General features: G+C 47.3%; 1 protein-coding gene across 1 annotated transcript in view; it reads right to left on the bottom strand.

The window, feature by feature from the left end:
• Window positions 1-1,568: 1,568 nt before the first annotated feature.
• Window positions 1,569-20,935, bottom strand: part of LOC140389073 (uncharacterized) — a 104,420-nt gene continuing 85,053 nt past the window's right edge. The window contains exon 6 of the mRNA XM_072473234.1: window positions 1,569-7,022. Within this exon, the coding sequence (XP_072329335.1) occupies window positions 5,011-7,022 (2,012 nt within the window). The 3' untranslated portion in view covers window positions 1,569-5,010. The remainder of the gene's footprint in view (window positions 7,023-20,935) is intronic.

The following is a 20,935-nucleotide window of genomic DNA, read 5'->3' as shown; positions in this document are numbered from 1 at the left end:
CATATTGAGAGGGCGAGAATACAAGAGCACGGGTGTACTTATGAGGCTGTATAAGGTTCTGGTCGAACCCCATTTGGGGCATTGTGAACAGTTTTGGACCCCGTATCGAAGGAAGGATGTGCTGGCCTTGGAAAGGGTCCAGAGGAGGTCCCCAAGAATGATCCATGGAATGAAGAGCTTGGCATATGAAGGACAGTTGAGGACTCTGGGTCTGCACTCGGAGTTTAGAAGGACGAGAGGGAATCTTATTGAAAATGAACAGGATACAGCAAGGCCTGGATAGACTGGACGTGGAGAGGATGCTTCCACTAGTAGGAAAACCTAGAACCTGAGGGCACAATCTCAGAATAAGGGGACGATCCTTTAAAACAGAGATGAGGAGGAATTTCTTCAGCCAGACGGTGGTGAATCTGTGGAACTCTTTGCCACAGTAAGCTGCGGAGGCCAAACCACTGAGTGTCTTTAAGATAGAGATCGATAGGTTCTTGATGAATAAGGGGACCAGGGGTTATCGGGAGAAGGCAGAAGAATGGGGATGAGAAAAGTATCAGCCATGATTGAATGGCAGAACAGACTCGATGAACCGAGTGACCTAATTCTGCTCCTATGTCTTATGGTCTTATATAGATTCTGAACCAGGAAGACATACATAACTGCCTCACATGATTTTGTTTCCTGGTTTGTCGACCGCATGTGCCTTTTTTTTGCGTTCTTGTATTGGTTTGGCTGTATAGCAATATTAATACTACTGTGTATTATATACAACATATGTAAATAATGCCGAAAACCAAAGGGCATCACGGTGGTTAGCACTTCTGCCTCAAGGCACTGAGGACCCAGGTTTGATGCCCGCCCCGGGTCACTGTCCATGTCGAGTTTGCGCATTCTCCTCGTGTCTGCGTGGGTTTCACTCCCACAACCCAAAGATGTGTAGGGTAGATAGATTGGCCACATTATTTGCCCCTTAATTGGAAATAAAAAAGAATTGGGTACTCTAAATCTGTTTTTAAAAGAGTGACAAAAACAAAATACTTTAAATAAAAATGAGGGGAACCAGGCCCGAGACCAGAGCGGGACAGCAGACAATTGTGAGAGGCGCACCGGCCTTAAGAAGTGAGAGGAACCAGACCTGAGACCAGAGCGGCACTGGGAGCAAGCATGGGAGGAGCGATAGCCTTGGTAAGTAGGTACTGGTGATTATTTCTTACTGTCCAGTGTTTGAAGTAAAAATTGGTCTTAATTTTTGATTAAGTTTGTGCTTAAAGTATAAAAGTATGGTCCCCAGTATATACTTAATATTCCTTAAACTAGAATAAGTAAAAATAAAGGGAGTAATTGAAGGCAAAGTCATGGCAGCTTGGTCATGTTGAATGCTCCTCTTGTGCAGTGTGAGGTGACCATGTGTGCAGGAAGTGTCGAGGGATGCAGCTACTCAAAATCCGCGTTTAGGATCTGGAGTCACTATGGGATATCTGCACGAATGAGAACTCCGTGGTTAGCATGCAGTGAGGTGGTCACACCTGTAAGAGATGAATGATCCCGTTTACTGCCTGTTCTTGACTTCAGGATTTCCGGCTCAATCAAAAACATGTTTATTAATAAAACACTCCCAATGCCCTAATACATGATCTCTAAAGTAGTGTAATAATGCCACACAACACTCAAAAACTACAGCTTGTTAATAAAATCCTCCACTGAAAAACCACAGGAAAACCCCGTTTAAGCCCGAACCTCAACTCAAATTCCCTCAGGATTTTAGGATTTAGTTGCGATCCTTAATCTATCCTTAAACCTCAGCCACACTATCCCTCAGATCTGGCTGATACAACTCCCTACGTTTTGTTGTTCTGGTGCAAGTTGTAGGTCTGTGAATCAGATTGTCCCTTCCTGACTCTCCTTCACGACTGCAGTGTCAGAGCCTATGGCCGTGGCCTTTTTATAATAAAACGTTATCGAAAATATCAAAGCTCATTTCCTGGAGACATTCTATTTGGACAGTTGGTGCTTAGCACTTTTTTAGTCTCTTTAGACTGGTTCCTGCCTTGGTGCAGACAAACCCATTCATCACGGTGTTGTTGCCCGACTGAAACAATGGCGCCCATTCAGGTGAGATGTCTCTGGCTTCCATGTTGATGTGTATGTGATAAAGTTCGTTTCTCATTAGCTGTTGTCGGTGTTGTTTGTTTGTCTGTTGTCTGATCAGCTCTGATGGTCTCCCAGTTTCTTTAATTGGATTGACTGATGGCCACAATTTTGTGTCTTTGAAATTATAATGTCCCGGTGTCTTTACACAGAATAGATTGGTCTCAGTATCGACATGCTTTATGGATTAACCCCTGACAGTACAACCTGCCTGTGTATTGAGGTTTGGTCTGTTAATTTGTCATGTTTATGTCCATGAAGCTTTTTGTTTTTTATATATTTTTTTAATATAACTTTAGAGTGCCCAATTATTTTTTTCCAATTAAGGCGCAATTTAGCGTGGCCAACCCACCTAACCTGCATACCTTTGGGTTGTGCGGGTGAACCCCATGCAGACACAGGGAGAATGTGCAAACTCCACACAGACAGCCACCTGGGGCCGCGATTGAACCTGGGTCCTCAGCGCTCTGGGCAGCAGTGCTAACCACTGCGCCACAGTGCCGCCCTTGTTTTTTTACATTTAATAAAAGTTCAGCTGGAGGGGATTCTAATCCTACAAATCCCCTTTTTTGTTTACAATTTACTCCACACGAATAGTCTGTGAAGAAAATGATCATTCTTGAACAAATATTTTTGTTCTTTTTAGTCTGTTCCAATTCTGTCTGCCACTACACACACATGTAATCTTTAAAGTGTTCAGGTCTTCACTTTCAAATATCTCTGTAAATACAGTTACATCATTTGTAAACACTTTGAGGCAGATAAAAGTGGTTTAAGAAAGATGCTGTGAAGTGGCTTGTGATCAGACTCGACCATTACTTTCTCTCTCCCAGATACCAATTCAAATGCTCACAAGCAAAGACAATTTCTCGGCACGCTTTCTCAATCTGTACATAGCATCGTTCAATCTGTGTTAATGCTCTGGATACAAACATAAATGATCATCCTTGCTGCATGAGGGTTGCTCCAAGTCCTGTTTGACTCACATCTCACTGCAGGGTGACTTCATCATTGGCATCATAGTACCTCAGCACTAGCGTTGTTGTCACTTGTTGTTTGATGTGAGTGAAAGCTGCTTCTTGTTCTGTGCCCCAACACCACTGAACATTCTTTGCAGTGAGCTCTTGTGGCGATTCACACTCTGATGACAGATTGGCAAGAACTTGGTGAGGTAGTCCCCGTGAGGTTCACTTCCGTGTAGGTTCACTTGAAGGTCAGGAATGGTCAACATGGTTTTGTCAGAGGGAGATCATGCCTCATAAATTTGATTGAGTTTTTTGAGCTTGTGACGAGGCGTGTAGATGAGGGTAGTGCAATTAATGTAGTTTACATGGATTTCAGCAAAGCCTTTGACAAGGTCCCACATGGGAGACTAATAAAGAAGGCAAATGCACATGGGATACAGAGTAACTTGATAAGGTGGATTGAAGATTGGCTTAGCTGTAGGGTGATGTCAGATGGTTACTTTAATGACTGGAAGCCAATGTCCAGTGGCATACCAGAGGGATCTGTGATGGGTCCCCTGTTGTTTGTCATTTATATAAATGACATAGATAACTACATGGACGGGGGTTGTGGGGGTAGGATCAGTAATCTTGCGATGACACAAAGATTGGCCGGGTGGTTAACAGTGAAGTCTTGGGTTACAGGAAGATATAGAAGGGATGGTCAAATGGGCAGAAAAGTGGCTGATTGAATTTAACCCTGAAAAGTGTGAGGTGATATACTTTGGAAGGAGTAACGTGACAAGGAAGTATTCAATGAAAGGCATGACACTGGGAAGTTTTGTGGAACAAAGGGACCTTGGAGTGTTTGTCCATAGATCTCCAAAAGCAGAAGGGCAGATTAATAGGGTTGTGGAAAAGGCATATTGGACACGCCTTTATCATTCAAGGCATAGATTACAAAAGCAGGGAGGTCATGTTAGAATTATATAGAACTTTAATGAGGCCACAGCTGGAGTACTGTGTGCAATTCTGGTTCCCACATTTTTGGAAGGATTTGATTGCACTGGAGGGGCTACAGAGGTAGTTCTCCGGGATGTTGCACTGGAGGAGCTACAGAGGTAATTCTCCGGGATGTTGTCTGGGATGGAACATTTCAGTTATGAAGAGGTTGGATAGGCTTGGGTTGTTTTTGCTGGAGCAGAGAAGATTGAGGGGCGACCTGATCAAGGTGTACAAGATTATGAGGGGCATTGACAGGGTGGCTAGGGAGCAGCTGTTCCCCTTAGTTGAAGAGTCAGTTACGAGGGGACATAAGTTCACGGTCAGGAGGTTTAAGGGAGATTTGAGGAAAAACGTTTTTACCCAGAGGGTGGTGACGGTCTGGAATGCACTGCCTGGGAGGGTGGTAGAGGCGGGTTGCCTCACATCTTTTACAAAGTACCTGGAGGACCACTTGGCACATTCAAGGCTATGGGCCAAGTGCTGGCAAATGGGATTAGGTCGGCAGGTCAGGTGTTTTTCATGCGTCGGTGCAGACTCGATGGGTCGAAGGGCCTCGTTTGTGCTGTATTATTTTGTGATTCTGATTCTATGTTCCAGGAGGTCCATAAATTGTGTGACGGTTTTATTACCGAACTCACATCAATAGATGTTTCTCCCCTTTGAGTGTGTTGATGGACAAGGAGATACACTGACTGTGGAAGACTTGTCAGATATCTCACACCTGAATGATTTCGTATCAGTGACAATCTGCTGTTGTTTCAGATATTTCAGAGGGTTTAGTGAAAACTCTCACACAAATATCGCATCTGAAGAATTTTTATGTGTGATAATCTGCTGTCCCAGGAGAGTTGAAAACATCAAAGCATTATCACAAATCTCACACTTAAACGGTTACTCCTTGTGTGGAGGATCGGTGACCTTAAAAACGTTTTGCACACTTCACATGTGAGTGTTTTCTGTGAAAGCTTTGGTGTACACGGAGACTTGATGATGAAGAGACTGATTTATCACTCGTCTCACACTTGAATGGCTTCTCCCTTGTGTGATTGAGTTGGTGTCTGTGGAGGGTCGATGAAGTTGTGAATGATTTGACGCATACCTCACACTTGAATGGTGTCTCTCCTATATGAATGCATTGGTGCAAGAGGCGTTCCGATGATGAACAGAATGGTATGTCACACACCTCACACTTGAATGGTTTCCCCTCTGTGTGAATGCACAGGTGTCGGTAGAGAGTCGATGACTGAGAGAATGATTTGTTGCACACTTTGCACGTGAATGGTTTGTCCCTTGCGTGAATGCATTGGTGTGCACGGAGGTTCCCTGACTGTGAGAATGATTTCATGCACACATCACATTTGAATGGTTTCTCCCCTGTGTGAATGCGTTGGTGTGCACGTAGGTGCAGAGATCTCATAAATGATTTGTCACAGGCCACACATGTAAATGGTTTCTCCCCTGTATGAATGCGTTGGTGTATGCGGAGGTTCCCCGATACCGAGAATGATTTGTCACACACCTCGCATGTGAATGGTTTCTCCCCTGTGTGAATGCGTTGATGGACAAGGAGACTAGATGGCAGCATGAATGATTTGTCACACACCTCGCAAATGAATGGTTTCTCCCCTGTGTGAATGCGTTGGTGTACGAGCAGGCCAGATGACAACATGAATGATTTGCCACACACCTCACATGTGAACGGTTTCTCCCCTGTGTGAATGCGTTGGTGAGTGCGGAGGCTCGATGAAACTCTGAACGATTTGTTGCACACCTCACATGTAAATGGTTTTTCCCCTGTATGAATGCGTTGGTGTGCGCGGAGAGACGATGACTCTGAGAATGACTTGTCACAGGTTTTGCACGTGAATGGCTTCTCCCCAGTGTGAATGCGTTGGTGTTTGTAGAGAGTCGACAAATCCGAGAATGATTTTTCACACGTTTCGCAAGCAAATGGTCTCTCCCCTGTGTGAATGCGCTGGTGAATATGGAGACTCGATGACAACAAAAATGATTTGTTACATGTTTTGCATGCAAATGGTTTCTCCCCTGAGTGAATACGTTGGTGCTTGCGGAGATTCCCTGATAATGAGAATGATTTGTCACATACCTCACATGTATATGGCTTTTCCCCTGTGTGAATCCGTTGGTGTCTGTGGAGAGTCGATAAAGCCGCAAATGATTCATCACACACCTCGCACCTGAATGGTTTCTCCCCCGTGTGAATACGTTGGTGTATGCGGAGAGTCGATGACAATGAGAATGATTTGCCGCACACCTTGCAGGTGAATGGTTTCTCCCCTGTGTGAGTGCGCTGGTGTTTGCGAAGGTTCGATGGATTTGTAAATGATTTGTCACACACGTCACACGTGAATGGCTTTTCCCCTGTGTGAGTACGTTGGTGTGTGCGGAGGTTCCATAACTGTGAGAATGATTTCTTACACACCTCACATGTGAATGATTTTTCCCCTGTATGAATGCGTCGGTGTTTGCGGAGGTTCGATGGATCTGTGAATGATTTGCTGCATACCTCACACGTGAATGGTTTTTCCCCTGTGTGAACAGGCCGGTGATTTAGCAAGCCAGATGACTGTGCAAAGCCCTTGTTACACACCTCACATGTGAATGGTTTCTTCCCTGTGTGAATGCGTTGGTGTTTGCGGAGGTTCACTGGATTTATGAATGATTTATCGCACAGCTCACAATCGAATGGTTTTTCCCCTCTGTGAACAGACCGATGATTTTCTAGTCCCGATAACTGTGCAAAGCCTATGTTACACGGCTCACATTTGAATGGCTTCTCCTTGGTGTGACTGCATTGGTGAATAATGAGCTTCCTTTGGTGCGTGAAGGCTCGGTCACAGACCTCACACTTGAATTGTTTTCCTTCCATGAAGCTAGTGTTAATGGTTATACAACAGATGCACCTTGTGTATTAAGAGATCTTATGAGCCTGTGGAGCACACGTCTCAAACTTGAACAGCCTCTCACCTGTAGGATTCAGTCAGTGGTACATGAGACCCGATTAATGATTGAAGCTCTCACCACACTTGGAGCCCACTCACACTTCTTCCCAGCCTCACCCTGACTGATCACCCACAGCCAAACCTTCAGAAAGGTGTGTCCTGATGGAAGGCTTCACACCACCAACCAGTTTCAGATCTGATGATCTATCAAAGCTCCCTTGACTCGACCGATTTCCAGGTGATAGTTTCACTGTCCAACCTTCTCTGTGTTGAGCAATGCTGTGAAAGGACTCAATGTCTTCCCAAAGTTGTGAAGTTGTTCCTTGGGTGATGGTTAGGATCTATCTGCGATGTCTATCTCTCCGTATTCTCCTGTGTAGTACATTGCAATCCTTCTGTAAAACAGGAAAGGGAAACATGATTTCCTGAAACTCCCTCTCCTCTGTTCGAAAGGGACTTGATGGGAACGGGAACTGCAGGGAGGATGAACAAACTGACCACAGCACCTGCTGCAGAGAGCCATTCAAGTGTTGGAGGTTGGGGGGGGGGGGGGGGGGAGAAAGAGAAAATAAATGCAGTCATAATTGGGGATAGTATAGTTGGGACATAGACACTGTTCTCTGTGATCAGGGTCGAGAATCTGAAAGGTTGTGTTGCCTGCCTGGTGCCAGGGTTTGGGATATTTCATCTGGGCTGCAGAGGAACTTGGAGGGGAGGATAAAGATCCAGGGCGGGATTCTCCGCTCCCGGGATTAAGTGCCCACGCCATCGTGAATGCCGTCGCGTTTCACGACGGCGCGAACAGGGCCCGGGCATGACCTATTCTGGCCCCCAAAGGGGGTCACCACGGCGCTGGGCGGTTCACGCTGCTCCAGCCCCCTTACGCGGCGCCAAACATGCGCCATGCCAACCCACGCACACGCAGTTGGGGCAGCTCATTCCTGCGTATGCGCAGTTGGGCCGCGCCATCCTGCACATGCGCAGGGAACTTCTTACGCGCGCCGGCCCCTCACCAACATGGCGCCGGGGTTCTGGGGCCAGCTGCGGAACAAACTAAGCCCCCAGTTTTCGTGGTCCACGTAGGTGCCAGCAACATAGGTAGAACAAGGACAGAGGTTTTGCTAAGGGAGTATGAACAGCTCGGGGCTAAATTAAAAAGCAGAACCAAAAAGGTAATAATCTCTGGATTACTACTTTAGCCACAAGCTAATTGGCACAGGGTGAGTATGTTTTGGGAGGGGTGGGGGGGGGGGGGGGGGGTAAATGTGTGCCTTAAAGATTGGTGCAGGAGAAATGGGTTTAAATTCATGGGGGATTGGCACTATACTGGGAAAGAAGGGACCTGTTCCGATGGGACGGTCTTCATCTTAATCATGCTGGGACCAGTGTCCTAAAAAAATCATATAACTAGGGAAATCAGTTGTAGGGAAAATTAGAAAATCCAAATTAAAGGAGGAGGTCAGAGTGCAGGTTGTGGTAGCGATGTGGTGGATGGTTTCCAGAAAATAAGGGTGAGGGGCAGAACGGGTGAATGTCTTTATGCACCGAGGAATTATAAAAGAGTAGGGAAATTTGACAACAGAACAAACTTAAAAGCTTTGTGTCTAAATGCACGAAGCATTCAGAACAAACTTAGTGAGTTAACGGTGCAAATAGAGACAAAAGGGTATGATTTGGTGGCAATCACAGAAATATGGTTCCAGAGACCAGGTCTGGGAATTGAATATCCAAGGGTACGCAGTATTTTGGAAAGATAAACTGAAAGGAAAAGGAGGTGGTGAAGCCCTGCTGGTCAAGAAAGGGATCAGTGCGGTAATGAGAAATGACGTAAGCACTGGAGATCAAGATGTGGATCAGTCGGACTAGAAATACGAAATAGCAAAAGGAAGAAGTCCCTGGTAGGAGTAATCAACAGGTCCCCAAAAGTAGTTCTACAGTATAAACCAGGAAATACTGGGGGCTTGGAAGAAAGGTACGGCAATAATCATGGGTGATTTTAATATGCACATAGACTGGGAATCAAATTGGCAAGTGTAGCCTCGAGGGAGAGTTCATTGAATTTAGTAGAGATTGATTGTTGGAACAATATGTTGTGGAACCAACCATGGAGCAGGCTACTTTGGATTTAGTATTGTGTAATGAGGAGGGATTAATTAATGATCTTCTATCTAAGGATCCTCTCGGGAATAGTGATCATAGAATTCAAAATTCCGTTTGGGACCGAGAAAGTGGAGTCCCACATTGGTGTTCTGGAATTAAACAACGGGTAATTACACAGGCATGAAGACTAAAAGGTAGGACAGCTGATGAGCAGTGGCAGTTGTTTAATGAGATACTCAATTCCTCACAACTAAAATATATTCCGGAATCAAAGAAAGATTGTAAGAGGGCTAAACGAGGAGACTGGATGGCATCGTGACACAGCGGTTAACACTGCTGCCACACGGCGCTGAGGACCTGGGTTCGGTCCCGGCCCGGGTCACTGCCCATGTGGAAGTTTGCACATTCTCCCCGTCTCTGCATAGGTCTCACCCCCACAACCCAATCATGTGCAGGATAGGTAGATTGGCTACGCTAAATTGCCCCTTAATTGGAAAAAAAAAATTGGGTGCTCTAAATCTATATAAAATAAAACAAGGAGGTCAAGGACAATGTAAAGACAAAAGCTTGGGTATACCATGTTGCAAAGGCCAGTGGCAGGCTGGCAGATTGGAAACTTTCAAACATAAACAAGGGGATACGAAAAAAAGTAATAAAAAGCACTAAGGTAAATAATGAAAGAAAACTAGTGCAAAATATCAAAAATGATAGCAAAAGCTTCTATAAGTACATAAAAGGGAAGAGAGTTGCTCAGGTGAATGTTGGTCCCTTGGAAGATGAAACCAGAGAATTAATAGTGGAGAAGTGTGAAGTTATGCATTTTGATCAGAAAAATGGGAAGGCAACTTATTATCCAAATGGGGAGAAACATTAGGGTGCTCCGGTGCAGAGGGATCTGGGTGTCCTCGTGGATGAGTCACAGAAAACTAGCAAGCAGGTAGAGCAGATAATAAAGAAAACAAATGGAATGCTGGCATTAATAGCTAAAGGAATAGAGTATCAAGGTAATCACGTGTTGTTGCAACTATGCAAGTCATTGGTGAGACTGTACCTGGAGTATTGTGCACAGTTTTGGTCCCCTTATTTGAGGAAATGTCGTGGCTTTGGAGGCAGTTCAGAGGAGCTTCACAAGGTTGATTCCAGAGATATGGGGTTTGTTGTACGAAGAGAGATTGAGCAGTTTAGGCATATACTCTCTAGGGTTTAGAAGAATGAGGGGAGTTCAAATTGAGGTATACAAGATGACAAACGGTATAAAAAAGCAGACATGGAGCAGATGCTTCCTCATGTGGGGCATTCTAGAAAGAGAGGTCATAGTCTCAAACTAAGGGATAGAAGATTTAAAAGAGATAAGGAGAAACTACTTCCCCCAAAAGGTTGTGAATCGCTACCCCAGAGTGCCATGGATGCTGGGACAGTGAGTAAATTTAAGGAGGAGTTGAACAGATTTTTAATTTGTAATAGATTGAAGGGTTATGGAGAATGGGCAGGATGGTGGAGTTGAGGCCATGTTAAGATCAGCCATGATTGTTTTGAACGGTGCGGGAGGCTCACAAGGCTAAATTGCCTGCTCTTACCCTTAGTTCTGATGTTCTAAGGAAGAACTATTCTGTCTAATTTCACCATCCATCTCTCGTCTGTTACCCTGTAGGTAACAGCACCTCAAGCACAAATCTGGCCTTCTTGATTGATAATGGGATTTCAAGATTAACGTGTAGGTCAGGGGTTATGGGGAGAAGGCAGGAGAATGGGGATGAAGAACATATCAGCCATGATCAATGGCAGAGCAGACTCGATGGGCCAAATAGCTTAATTCTGTTCCTGTATCTTATGGTCTTATGGACTCCTCAGTTTTTAAATTTATACTTGGACAGGGTGTGGGTCTCGCTGGCTAGGCAAACATTTATTGCCTTAAGGAGCTGATGATGAGCCACTTTCTGGAACCACTGAACACCATGGGGTACCAGTACACCCACAGTGTGATGAGGGAGGGAGTTTCAGTATTTTCACCCAATGACTGTGAAGAAACAAAGATTAGGGGCACGCTCTAACCAAATCAAGCCAGGGCGCGATCTAACTGGGCAGTACGGTAGCACAGTTGCTTCACAACGCCAGAGTCACAGGTTCAATTCCCGGCTTGGGCCATTGTCTGTGCAGAGCCTGCACGTTCTCCCCGCGTCTACATGGGTTTCCTCTGGGTGCTCCGGTTTTCTCTCACAATCCAAAGATGTGCAGGTTAGGTGGATTGGCTATGATAAATTGCCCTTAGTGTCCAAAAAGTTTGGGGGGGGGGGTTACTGGGTTAGGGTGGAGGAGTGGGCTTAAGTGGGGTGCTCTTTCCAAGAGCCGGCGCAGACTAAATGGGCCGAATGGCCTCCTTCTGCATTGTAAAAAAAAAATCTCTGAAATTGGAACCGAGTCCTGTGACGAGCCGTTTCCTGCACTGAGGAGCTCCGCTCGCCAGAGCTCCTCAGTACAGGAAGAGATTGACTCCCCCGACATGACTCCCAAACCGCCCCAAAGCCCCAACTAAGGGGGTCATTGGGCTCCCCTCACATGTGCAGGGCACCCCCAGTCCCAATCCCCACTGTGGAAAAATGCCAGCCTGCCACCTTGGCACTGCCAGCTTGGTACCATGGCAGTGCCCCTGGCAGTGCCACTTGAGAACCTTGGCAGTGCCAGGCTGGCATCCAGGCAGGCGGTACCAAGGTGCCAGGTAGCACCAAAAGTGCCAGGGTGCCACCCTGCCCCAGAGGGCAATGACATGGTGGTCTCTGATCCCCTGAGAGACCCCCAACAAGTGCCATTCAGTCTGGTCCCCGTTTGTGGGACCAGCACTGAATGGCACTTGCCCGAGGTCTCCAAGGCACAAGGGTTTAGATTCCAAAGCGTTGGGTAGATCAGCGGAGTGCATATTAGAGTAAGACGAGCTGATATCAGGAACTCAGGAGCCTCAGCCCTTGACCCTGTCCAACAGGTATGAGGCACTTGCTCCCTGTGTGGATGGCGAACAGGGCTGCAGGAAGGATGAGTCAGCTGACCAAGGCACCATGGTTCAGCAGGCCATTCAAGGGGAGGGAGTAAATAGGCAAGTTGTAGTTGTAGGGGATTCTATTATCAGGGGGATAGATAGTATCTTTTGTGAGCAGGATAAAGAGTCGCACATGGTATGTTGCCTGCCCGGTGCTAGGGTGCGGGACATCTCTGACCGGCTTGATAGGATACTGGAGAGGGAGGGGAAGGATCCAGTTGTTGTGGTCCATGTCGGTACCAACAACATAGGCAAGTCTAGAAAAGAGGACCTGTTTAGGGATTATAAAGAGCTAGGATTCAAATTAAAAAACAGGTCCTCAAGGGTCATAATCTCCGGATTACTGTCCGAGCCACGTGCAAATTGGCATAGGGAGGCAAGAATAAGGGAAGTTAACACATGGCTGAAAGAGTGGTGTGGGAAAGAGGGGTTCCTTTTCATGGGACACTGGCATCAGTTTTGGGACAGGGGGGGACCTATACCGTTGGGATGGTCTCCACCTGAACCGAGCTGGGACCAGTGTTCTGGTGAAAAGAGTAAATAGGGTGGTCAATAGGACTTTAAACTAAAGATTGGGGGGGAAGGGAAAGTCAGGGAACCAAGAGGTGAAGTAATCAGTGGGAAGCGTAGCTGCTTAGGAATACAAAAAAGCACGAAAAGACAGAACTCAGGAAAGGTTACGATAGTCCCCATCCCACAAAATATGATACAGTGTATGGAAAGGCTCAGTAAACCAAGGTCCACCGCACTAAGAAAACAAAAAGGGACGGTCAATAGAGAATTAAAGGTGCTATATTTAAATGCGCGCAGTGCACGGAACAAGGTAGATGAGCTTGTGGCCCAGATTGTGACTGGCAGGCATGATGTGGTAGGCATCACAGAGACGTGGTTGCAGGGGGTTCAGGACTGGCATTTAAACATCCAGGGATTCACAACCTATCGAAAAGACAGGGAGGTGGGCAGAGGGGGCGGGGTTGCCTTGTTAATTAGGAATGAAATTAAATCAATAGCACTAAACGACATAGGGTCAGATGATGTGGCGTCTGTGTGGGTAGAGTTGAGGAACCACAAAGGCAAAAAAACCATAATGGGAGTTATGTACAGGCCTCCGAACAGTGGTCAGGAGCAGGGGCACAAAATGCACCACGAAATAGAAAGTGCATGTCAGAAAGGCAAGGTCACAATGATCATGGGGGACTTCAATATGCAGGTGGACTGGGTAAATAATGCTGCCAGTGGATCAAGGAAAGGGAATTCATTGAATGTTTACAGGAGGGCTTTTTGGAACAGCTTGTGATGGAGCCCACGAGGGGACAGGCCATTCTGGACTTAGTGTTATGTAATGAGCCAGACTTGATTAAAGATCTTAAAGTAAGGGAACACTTAGGAGGCAGTGATCATAATATGGTACAATTCAATCTCCAATTTGAAAGAAAGAAGGGAGAATCAGATGTAAAGGTGTTACAGTTAAATGAAGGTAGCTACAGGGGCATGAGGGAGGAACTGACAAAAATCGACTGGGAGCAGAGCCTAGTGGGAAAGACAGTAGAACAGCAATGGCAGGAGTTTCTGGGAGTAATTGAGGACACAGTACAGAGGTTCATCCCAAAGAAAAGAAAGGTTATCAGAGGGGGGATTAGGCAGCCATGGCTGACAAAGGAAGTTAGGGAATGCATCAAAGCAAAAGAGAAAGCCTATAATGTGGCAAAGAGTAGTGGGAAGTCAGAAGATTGGGAAGGCTACAAAAACAAACAGGATAACAAAGAGAGAAATAAGGAAAGAGAGGATCAATTATGAAGATAGGCTAGCCAGTAACATTAGGAATGATAGTAAAAGTTTCTTTAAATACATTAAAAACAAACGGGAGGCAAAAGTAGACATTGGGCCGCTCCAAAATGACACTGGTAATCTAGTGATGGGAGACAAGGAAATAGCTGAGGAACTAAATAAGTACTTTGCGTCAGTCTTCACAGTAGAAGACATGAGTAATATCCCAACAATTCAGGAGAGTCAGGGGGCAGTGTTGAATATGGTAGCCATTGTAGTCACCTAAAATGGCTGATTCCCGATTAATTTGGCCAAACCCCGATGTAAAATGGCGAACTGAAAAGGCTGATGGTAAAATCAGCCAACAGGACCCAAACGGACAGCTGCAGACAGAACAGTGTATTCGGCTCTGGGGAAGTCGGCCCAGACCGATACCTGCAACCATTAGCAGCACATCAACCCAGCCATCTGCATTTTAATCAGCTATCCCCGGGAACAATTGCTACAAATTAGCAATTGAAAGCCGATCCAGACCCCTCGGCGCCAGCAATGGCCGAGACAAAGAAAGGTGAACGACCAGCCCCCGATCAAGGAATCGCCCCATTATTGGAGCATATCGAACCCAGTGATTGGGACCAAGTCCAATCACTTGGGACCAGGGTCAAGGTCCGCCCCGAGAGGCGGGAAGCCCCTGGGAACTATAAAGATGGGGGCCAAGTTCAGATCGACCCTTCTTCTCCTACTCGCAACCTTCGAGACCCTTCGACAAAAGAACAAGTAAGTCTTACTCCAGCGATCGCGACCAGATAGGTGTTCCAGACTATCGACCCGTACCAGCCTTTTTGAATCCCGCAGGCCAGACCCAATTCGATAAGCCATTCGTTTCCCTGACCTGGTGGGCCATCACCAAAGTTAAGTATTGGCCTTTAGTGGTAGGTAATAGTCTAGAGGTAGGATTATTGTAGAAGTATTTATTGCTGTATATAATAAATGATCGTTGATTTAACATTTACTAAGCGGTATGCTACATTATTAATCATTACTTGAGCTTGAACCACGTGGCGGTATCAGAAAGATACCTGGCGACTCGTGAGCAAAGGTGACAGAATTAGAGCTAATAAAACTAAGGCGAATAAGAGCAACATTTTGGCGACTCAGCTGGGACCCGATCTCGAAGTGGAAAACCACTCATGGAGAACCCAAGACATTTTGAATTAGAATCCAATTGGAAACAAAAAAAAAAACCACAAGTGTTCAAGCGGTTCTGATTAATAATTCACAATTCGGAAGTGTGTGTATGCATGCGTAACTAACAGGGCTATAAGGTAAAACTGATAGATTTTTGTTGCGTCAAAACTGTCGGAAGTCTGTATTTTCGGAAATTAGCGCAAGCGTACCCGCATCTACGACACCACCTTAGCCCCCTGTTCCAAATTTAACCGAAGCATGCAGATAGGAGAGATGGCCATGCAGGCAATGCAACGCCTCATGAACCCCGAGGAATTTGCGGTCGCAGCAACCAGCAGCAGTAGAGTGGGACAGTGCCCCACTTGGGAAGAGGAAATTCGGAAATACCTCAAGGGCAAAGGATGGCCCATGTGGAATGATTTCTGTAATAATGACGACTCATGTCCCGGAAGTATAGGGCATACTTGGTGGGAGAACATGAGTGAAATCCACAAAAAGAATTTAGCAAGAGCTCGCAAGCCAATGGCAATTGTGTCCTGTCTGGCACAATTGCGAGGCACAGAGGAGGTCGTCAGGACGCTCCGCAAAGAAGTAGAGGGCATACATCGTATGAGTAAAGTCGATGTATGCGAGGTGGAGAAAGAGAATCTGGAATTAAGGCGGAAATTAGCAGCAAAGGACGAAGAGGTGGCTGACGCCAAACTGGGTCACCAGTCTTGTCTGGCGCATTTGAGTAGTTTCCAGTCCCAGTACGAAAAGGCTTATCAGGACACGCAGTGTGCAGTCCTGGTAAAGAAAGAGACTGAGCAGCAGGTGAAGACGCTACAGAAGCAATGTCGCGATCTCAAGGCAGCCTTGAGAGCGCTCCACGCTGCAACCACGGAACAAAGGCAGAGCACCATAGACCATGCGAAGTGCCGGAATCAAATTGCAGACCTGCAATCACTGCTTTCTGTCCAAAAGGGATTCCAAGAAACCTTTGGGGAAAGTTTAGACCAGGAAGACGGCCCTGATTGGGAAGAATTACAGGAAACAGCGCAGAGATATGTTCAGGGAACATGTGCGCAGGGAAAGCCCCAAAGGAGAAAAGCATCCCCACCCCCCACACAGCAGGTAGTTCAGGCTCCCATGAACCCTGTAACAACCCACCGCACAGCCACATCAGACGAAGCGGAATTTCTCTATTCCACCCCCCTCACAGTGACCCAATTACGGGACGCATGTGCAAAAATCACACCGTTCCTCCCCGCTTCAGACCCACACCATTTCTTTGCCACCGTCAAACATCAGGCGACCATGTACAGCCTGGATGAGCGAGAGCATGTAAAGCTCATGGTTCTAAGTTTAGATCCATTGGTAGCAGCAGCCCTTCCCGACCCACAGAACGTAGGGGGAGGCACCCATGCAGAAATGCATACCGCGATCCTGGATGCGATCGGGTATTACCGGGGCGACCCTGTAGATGGCCTAAATAAGTGTAGGCAGAAGAACTCTGAACACCCCACAGCGTTCGCAGGACGCTTGTGGATTCACTTCGAAGACGTTTTTGGAGACGTCGACCATGCCCATTTGTCCCCAGACAATATGGCCAAATGGACCCGCACCCTTATCTCCCATGCCACAGAGGCAGGACAGAATGCCTGTAGTAATTATGATCCCTCGGAGAAGGCTCATAATGAGAAGTGGGTGGTTAAAAGATTATCCCGCGTTTGGGAGCAGTCTGTTCACAATCAACCCGCCGCTAAAACCACAGAGGAAAAGCAAGCCGCCGCAGACATGCAGGCAGTAAAAGCCACACCTCACAACCCCGCCTGGGTAAATGAGGGAAAGAACAGCCCCCCCACAAAACCGCAAGAATGTTACAACTGCGGACAGTTGGGACATTTTGCAAAAGAGTGTAATGCCCCCAAAAAGCCACAGAGAGACCACAGACAGGCACTCTGAGTAAGAAAAAGGCAGAGCCCATCCATAGCGTTAGCGCCCGTTCGGATCAGACGGACTTGACCGGAACGGACTGACGGTGTACAGGCTCCCCCAGTTGGGTCTGCGATACCCTTTGGGATAGGTCAGGACGACCCGTAGTCACAGCGAAAATTCGGGGACAGCCTATCGAGTTTCTTTGGGACACAGGAGGGTCCCGCACCACCATAAATTCCTCCACCCTTTGTCAGGACACGTGGCCCACTACAGCCACTATCACCCTCAGCGGCTTTACAGGCCACTAACAGCAGGGACACATCACAGCCCCTGCACCCATTCAAATAGGAAACATTACCACAAAACACCCCGTAGTTTTAGTCGACCTGCCCCACATAGCAGGACACATTCTGGGAATCGACTTTATGAATTCCCACCACCTATCTTTCGATCCAGTCAAGCAGTGTGTCCGGAAGATGGCGAAATCTGCTATAGCCCCCGCAACGCTCAACATAGGGGACTATATGAACAAAATTAGCACAGTAGGCGAGTTTTGGTTCAACTCCACCACACTCAGCACGGACCGGCAGGTTAGGGCAGTCCTGCAAAAGAACAGGGCGGCATTCGCGACCCACAAGCACGACTGTGGACGGATGACTGGCTCCGTACAAGTAACAGGACTGGACCCTAGACCCCAAAAACAGTACGGATTCCCCCTAGAAGCAGAGGGAGAAATCCTAAAAGTTATAGAGAGCTTATTAGAGCAGGGCGTACTAAGACCGGTGGCCTCTACTAATAATGCTCCGATTTGGCCAGTGAGAAAGCCCGACGGATCATGGCGCTTGACCATTGATTATCGGGAACTCAATAAAGTCACCCCCGCAGCAGCCCCCACCGTAGCAACAAGTCCCGAGACCATGCTCAAACAGGGACTCAATGCCCGATATTTCACGGTTTTGGATGTCAGTAATGGATTCTGGTCCATTCCATTGGCAAAGGCGTGCCAGTATAAATTTGTCTTCATTTAAAGCGCAGCAGTACACGTGGACATGCCTGCCACAGGGCTTCCACAACTCCCCCTCCATTTTCCACCGACAGCTGGCAAATGGACTAGCGAAATTTTCTCGCCCCGAATGTCTGGTACAGTATGTAGATGATCTACTACTGCAGACAGACACCAAGGAGGAGCACATTGAGCTTCTGTCCGAACTCCTGGAATTGTTACATTCCATTGGCTGTAAAGTAAACCCCAAAAAGGCCCAGATTTTGGAAGAAAAAGTGGTATATTTGGGTCCAATTATCACACACGGCAAACGCGAGATCGAGCATAAAAGAATTGACTCGATCGCTAAATTGCCCCTTCCCCAGAACGTTTCAGCCCTCCGGTCGTTTTTAGGACTGGTTGGCTACTGCCGAAACCACATCGACGGTTTCGCCAGCAAGGCAGCGCCTCTCTCAGACCTCCTAAAGAAAGGAGCCCCCTGGGAGTGGCTTCCGCAGCATACGGATGCTGTGGAATCATTAAAACAGGCGCTCATAGCCGCCCCCGCACTACAAGTTCCAGACCTGCTTGCCCCTTACGCCATAGAGGTAGCGACCACAGACCGCACCCTTCCAGCCGTGCTCCTGCAGGAACGGCACGACCAGTTAAGATCCGTAGCTTATGCCTCCCGAATTTTAGATGCTGTGGAGCAGGGATTTTCAGCCTGTGAGAGACACCTGCTCGCAGTTTTCTGGGCAGTCCAGTACTTTTCCTATATTACCGGACTGAACCCCATCACCATTCTGACCGAGCACACCCCCACCCAACTTTTACTGGACGGACGACTTAAGGACGGTACCATCAGTCAAATACGCGCAGCTAGGTGGACCCTTCTCTTGCAAGGATGGGACATCACAGTAAAACGGACAAAGACCCACACATACTTAGCGGACAATTTACAGTACCCCGGAACCCCCCATGAATGTGAAATCATCTCTCCACACCACAACACAGGCTCCTTTATAGCAACCCCCCCCAGGAAAATAGGTAATCCATCTCAGAGCCCCCCTCACCCAGACACGTGTGACCCCATTAAGATTTATGTGGATGGATCTTCCACAGTCTTAGATGGGCAACGCATAACAGGTTGCGGGATTTATGTTGAGGACGCAAAGGGACGCGCCCTCGAGGAGATAGCATTAAAACTCCCCGGACACTTAGGCGCGCAGGCGGCAGAGCTTGCGGCCATCGCGTACATAGTAGACCACCCAGATTCCTTCCCCAGTCCAGCAGACATATATTCAGACAGCCTATATGTCTGCAACAGCCTCACAGAATTTCTGCCCCTCTGGGAAACAAGAGGATTTGTTTCCGCGGATAGGAAACCCCTCCCCTCAGCCCCATTACTCCGCCATATTCTACAAAAACCCCAGAACAGGACTTTTGGCATTATAAAAGTCCGCAGCCACCATCTTTCCTCCCCCCCTGGAAATGTAAAAGCCGACGCACTGGCTAAGGCAGGATCCAGGCATGGGTACTTTTGGAAACCCCCCGAAAGCGCGCCAGTGAGTGCGCCAGTGAGTGCAGTTCAGGTCACGCAGACTAGGATCGAAGATCTAGTAGAGGCCCAGAAGCAGGATAGCGCTCTCACTGAGATCGTGAAAGGGAAGTTTCCAGCCTCCTACGAGAGGTTCAGAAATACACTGACCACACATGACGGTGTGGTGTTAAAGGACACCCTTTATGTAGTTCCTGAGCAGGATAGGAACCAATTAATCTGTTTATTCCATGATGGTCATGGACACCAGGGAATCAATCCCACCACAGCCCACCTCAAACAGCTTTGTTGGTGGCCAAATCTCAAGGAAGACGTAAGCCATTACAGAGAGAATTGCCTTATATGCGCGCAGAACAACCCCGATAGATATGCAAAACAGGCCCAACTCAGCCACACCCGACCCGTTAACGGCCCCTGGAATAACCTCCAGATTAATTTTATAGGTCCATTGCCCCCTTGCAGGAATGGCTATAAATATGTTCTGGTGGTCATAGACACTTTTACAAAGTGGGTGGAAGCATTTACAGCCCGCACCAACACCGCGAAAACCATAGCCAAGATTCTAACCCACCACATTTTTACTAGATGGGGACTCCCCCGCAGTATTGAATCGGTCCAAGGTTCTCACTTTACGGGACGGGTCATGCAGAATGTCCTCACGATATTTGGCATAACCCAAAAATTCCACATTGCGTACCACCCAGTCGAGTGGTATAGTGGAGCGCATGAATTGGACCCTAAAAACCACCCTCCGAAAAATGGTCCAGCAGAACAACACCGCTTGGGACTCAGTCCTCCCTTTTGCGCTGATGTTTTTGCAATACACTGTTTCCACCTCCACAGGTTACATCCCACACACTCTTCTGACCGGACGCCCCATGAAAGGGACAGAATACTTGTTAGGTTTAGACCTGACCAGCCCTGAAGTTACGGCCCTCACCCACGAGAAAGCCGTGGAGCAATTAGTTGCTAATGTAAAAACGGCTCAGTTAGCAGCCGCAGTTAAATTGGGCACCAAAAAGAAACAGAGCAAGGCCTGTTTTGATAAGGCAGTGCATGCAACGGAGTATGATATAGGATAGCAAGTGATGTTGTCTGTATATAACCCCAGCACATTCCTGTCTCCAAAGTACTCGGGTCCGTACTCCATTACGGATAAAGTAAGCCCATCGGTATATAAAATAAAATACCCAAATGGTAAGACTGCGTGGTTTCATATCAACCAGTTAAAGGCTTATGGAGCACAGTCAAACCACGCCCACCACGTCATGCTTGACGCAGCAGACCACACCCCGCCCACAGCCAACGTAACCAGACCAACCCCCACCACGTCCAGCC

The sequence above is a fragment of the Scyliorhinus torazame genome, chromosome 14 (genome assembly GCF_047496885.1).
Source record: "Scyliorhinus torazame isolate Kashiwa2021f chromosome 14, sScyTor2.1, whole genome shotgun sequence".
NCBI classification, from domain to species: Eukaryota; Metazoa; Chordata; class Chondrichthyes; order Carcharhiniformes; family Scyliorhinidae; genus Scyliorhinus; species Scyliorhinus torazame.
This window is presented reverse-complemented; position numbering and strand designations above follow the sequence as displayed.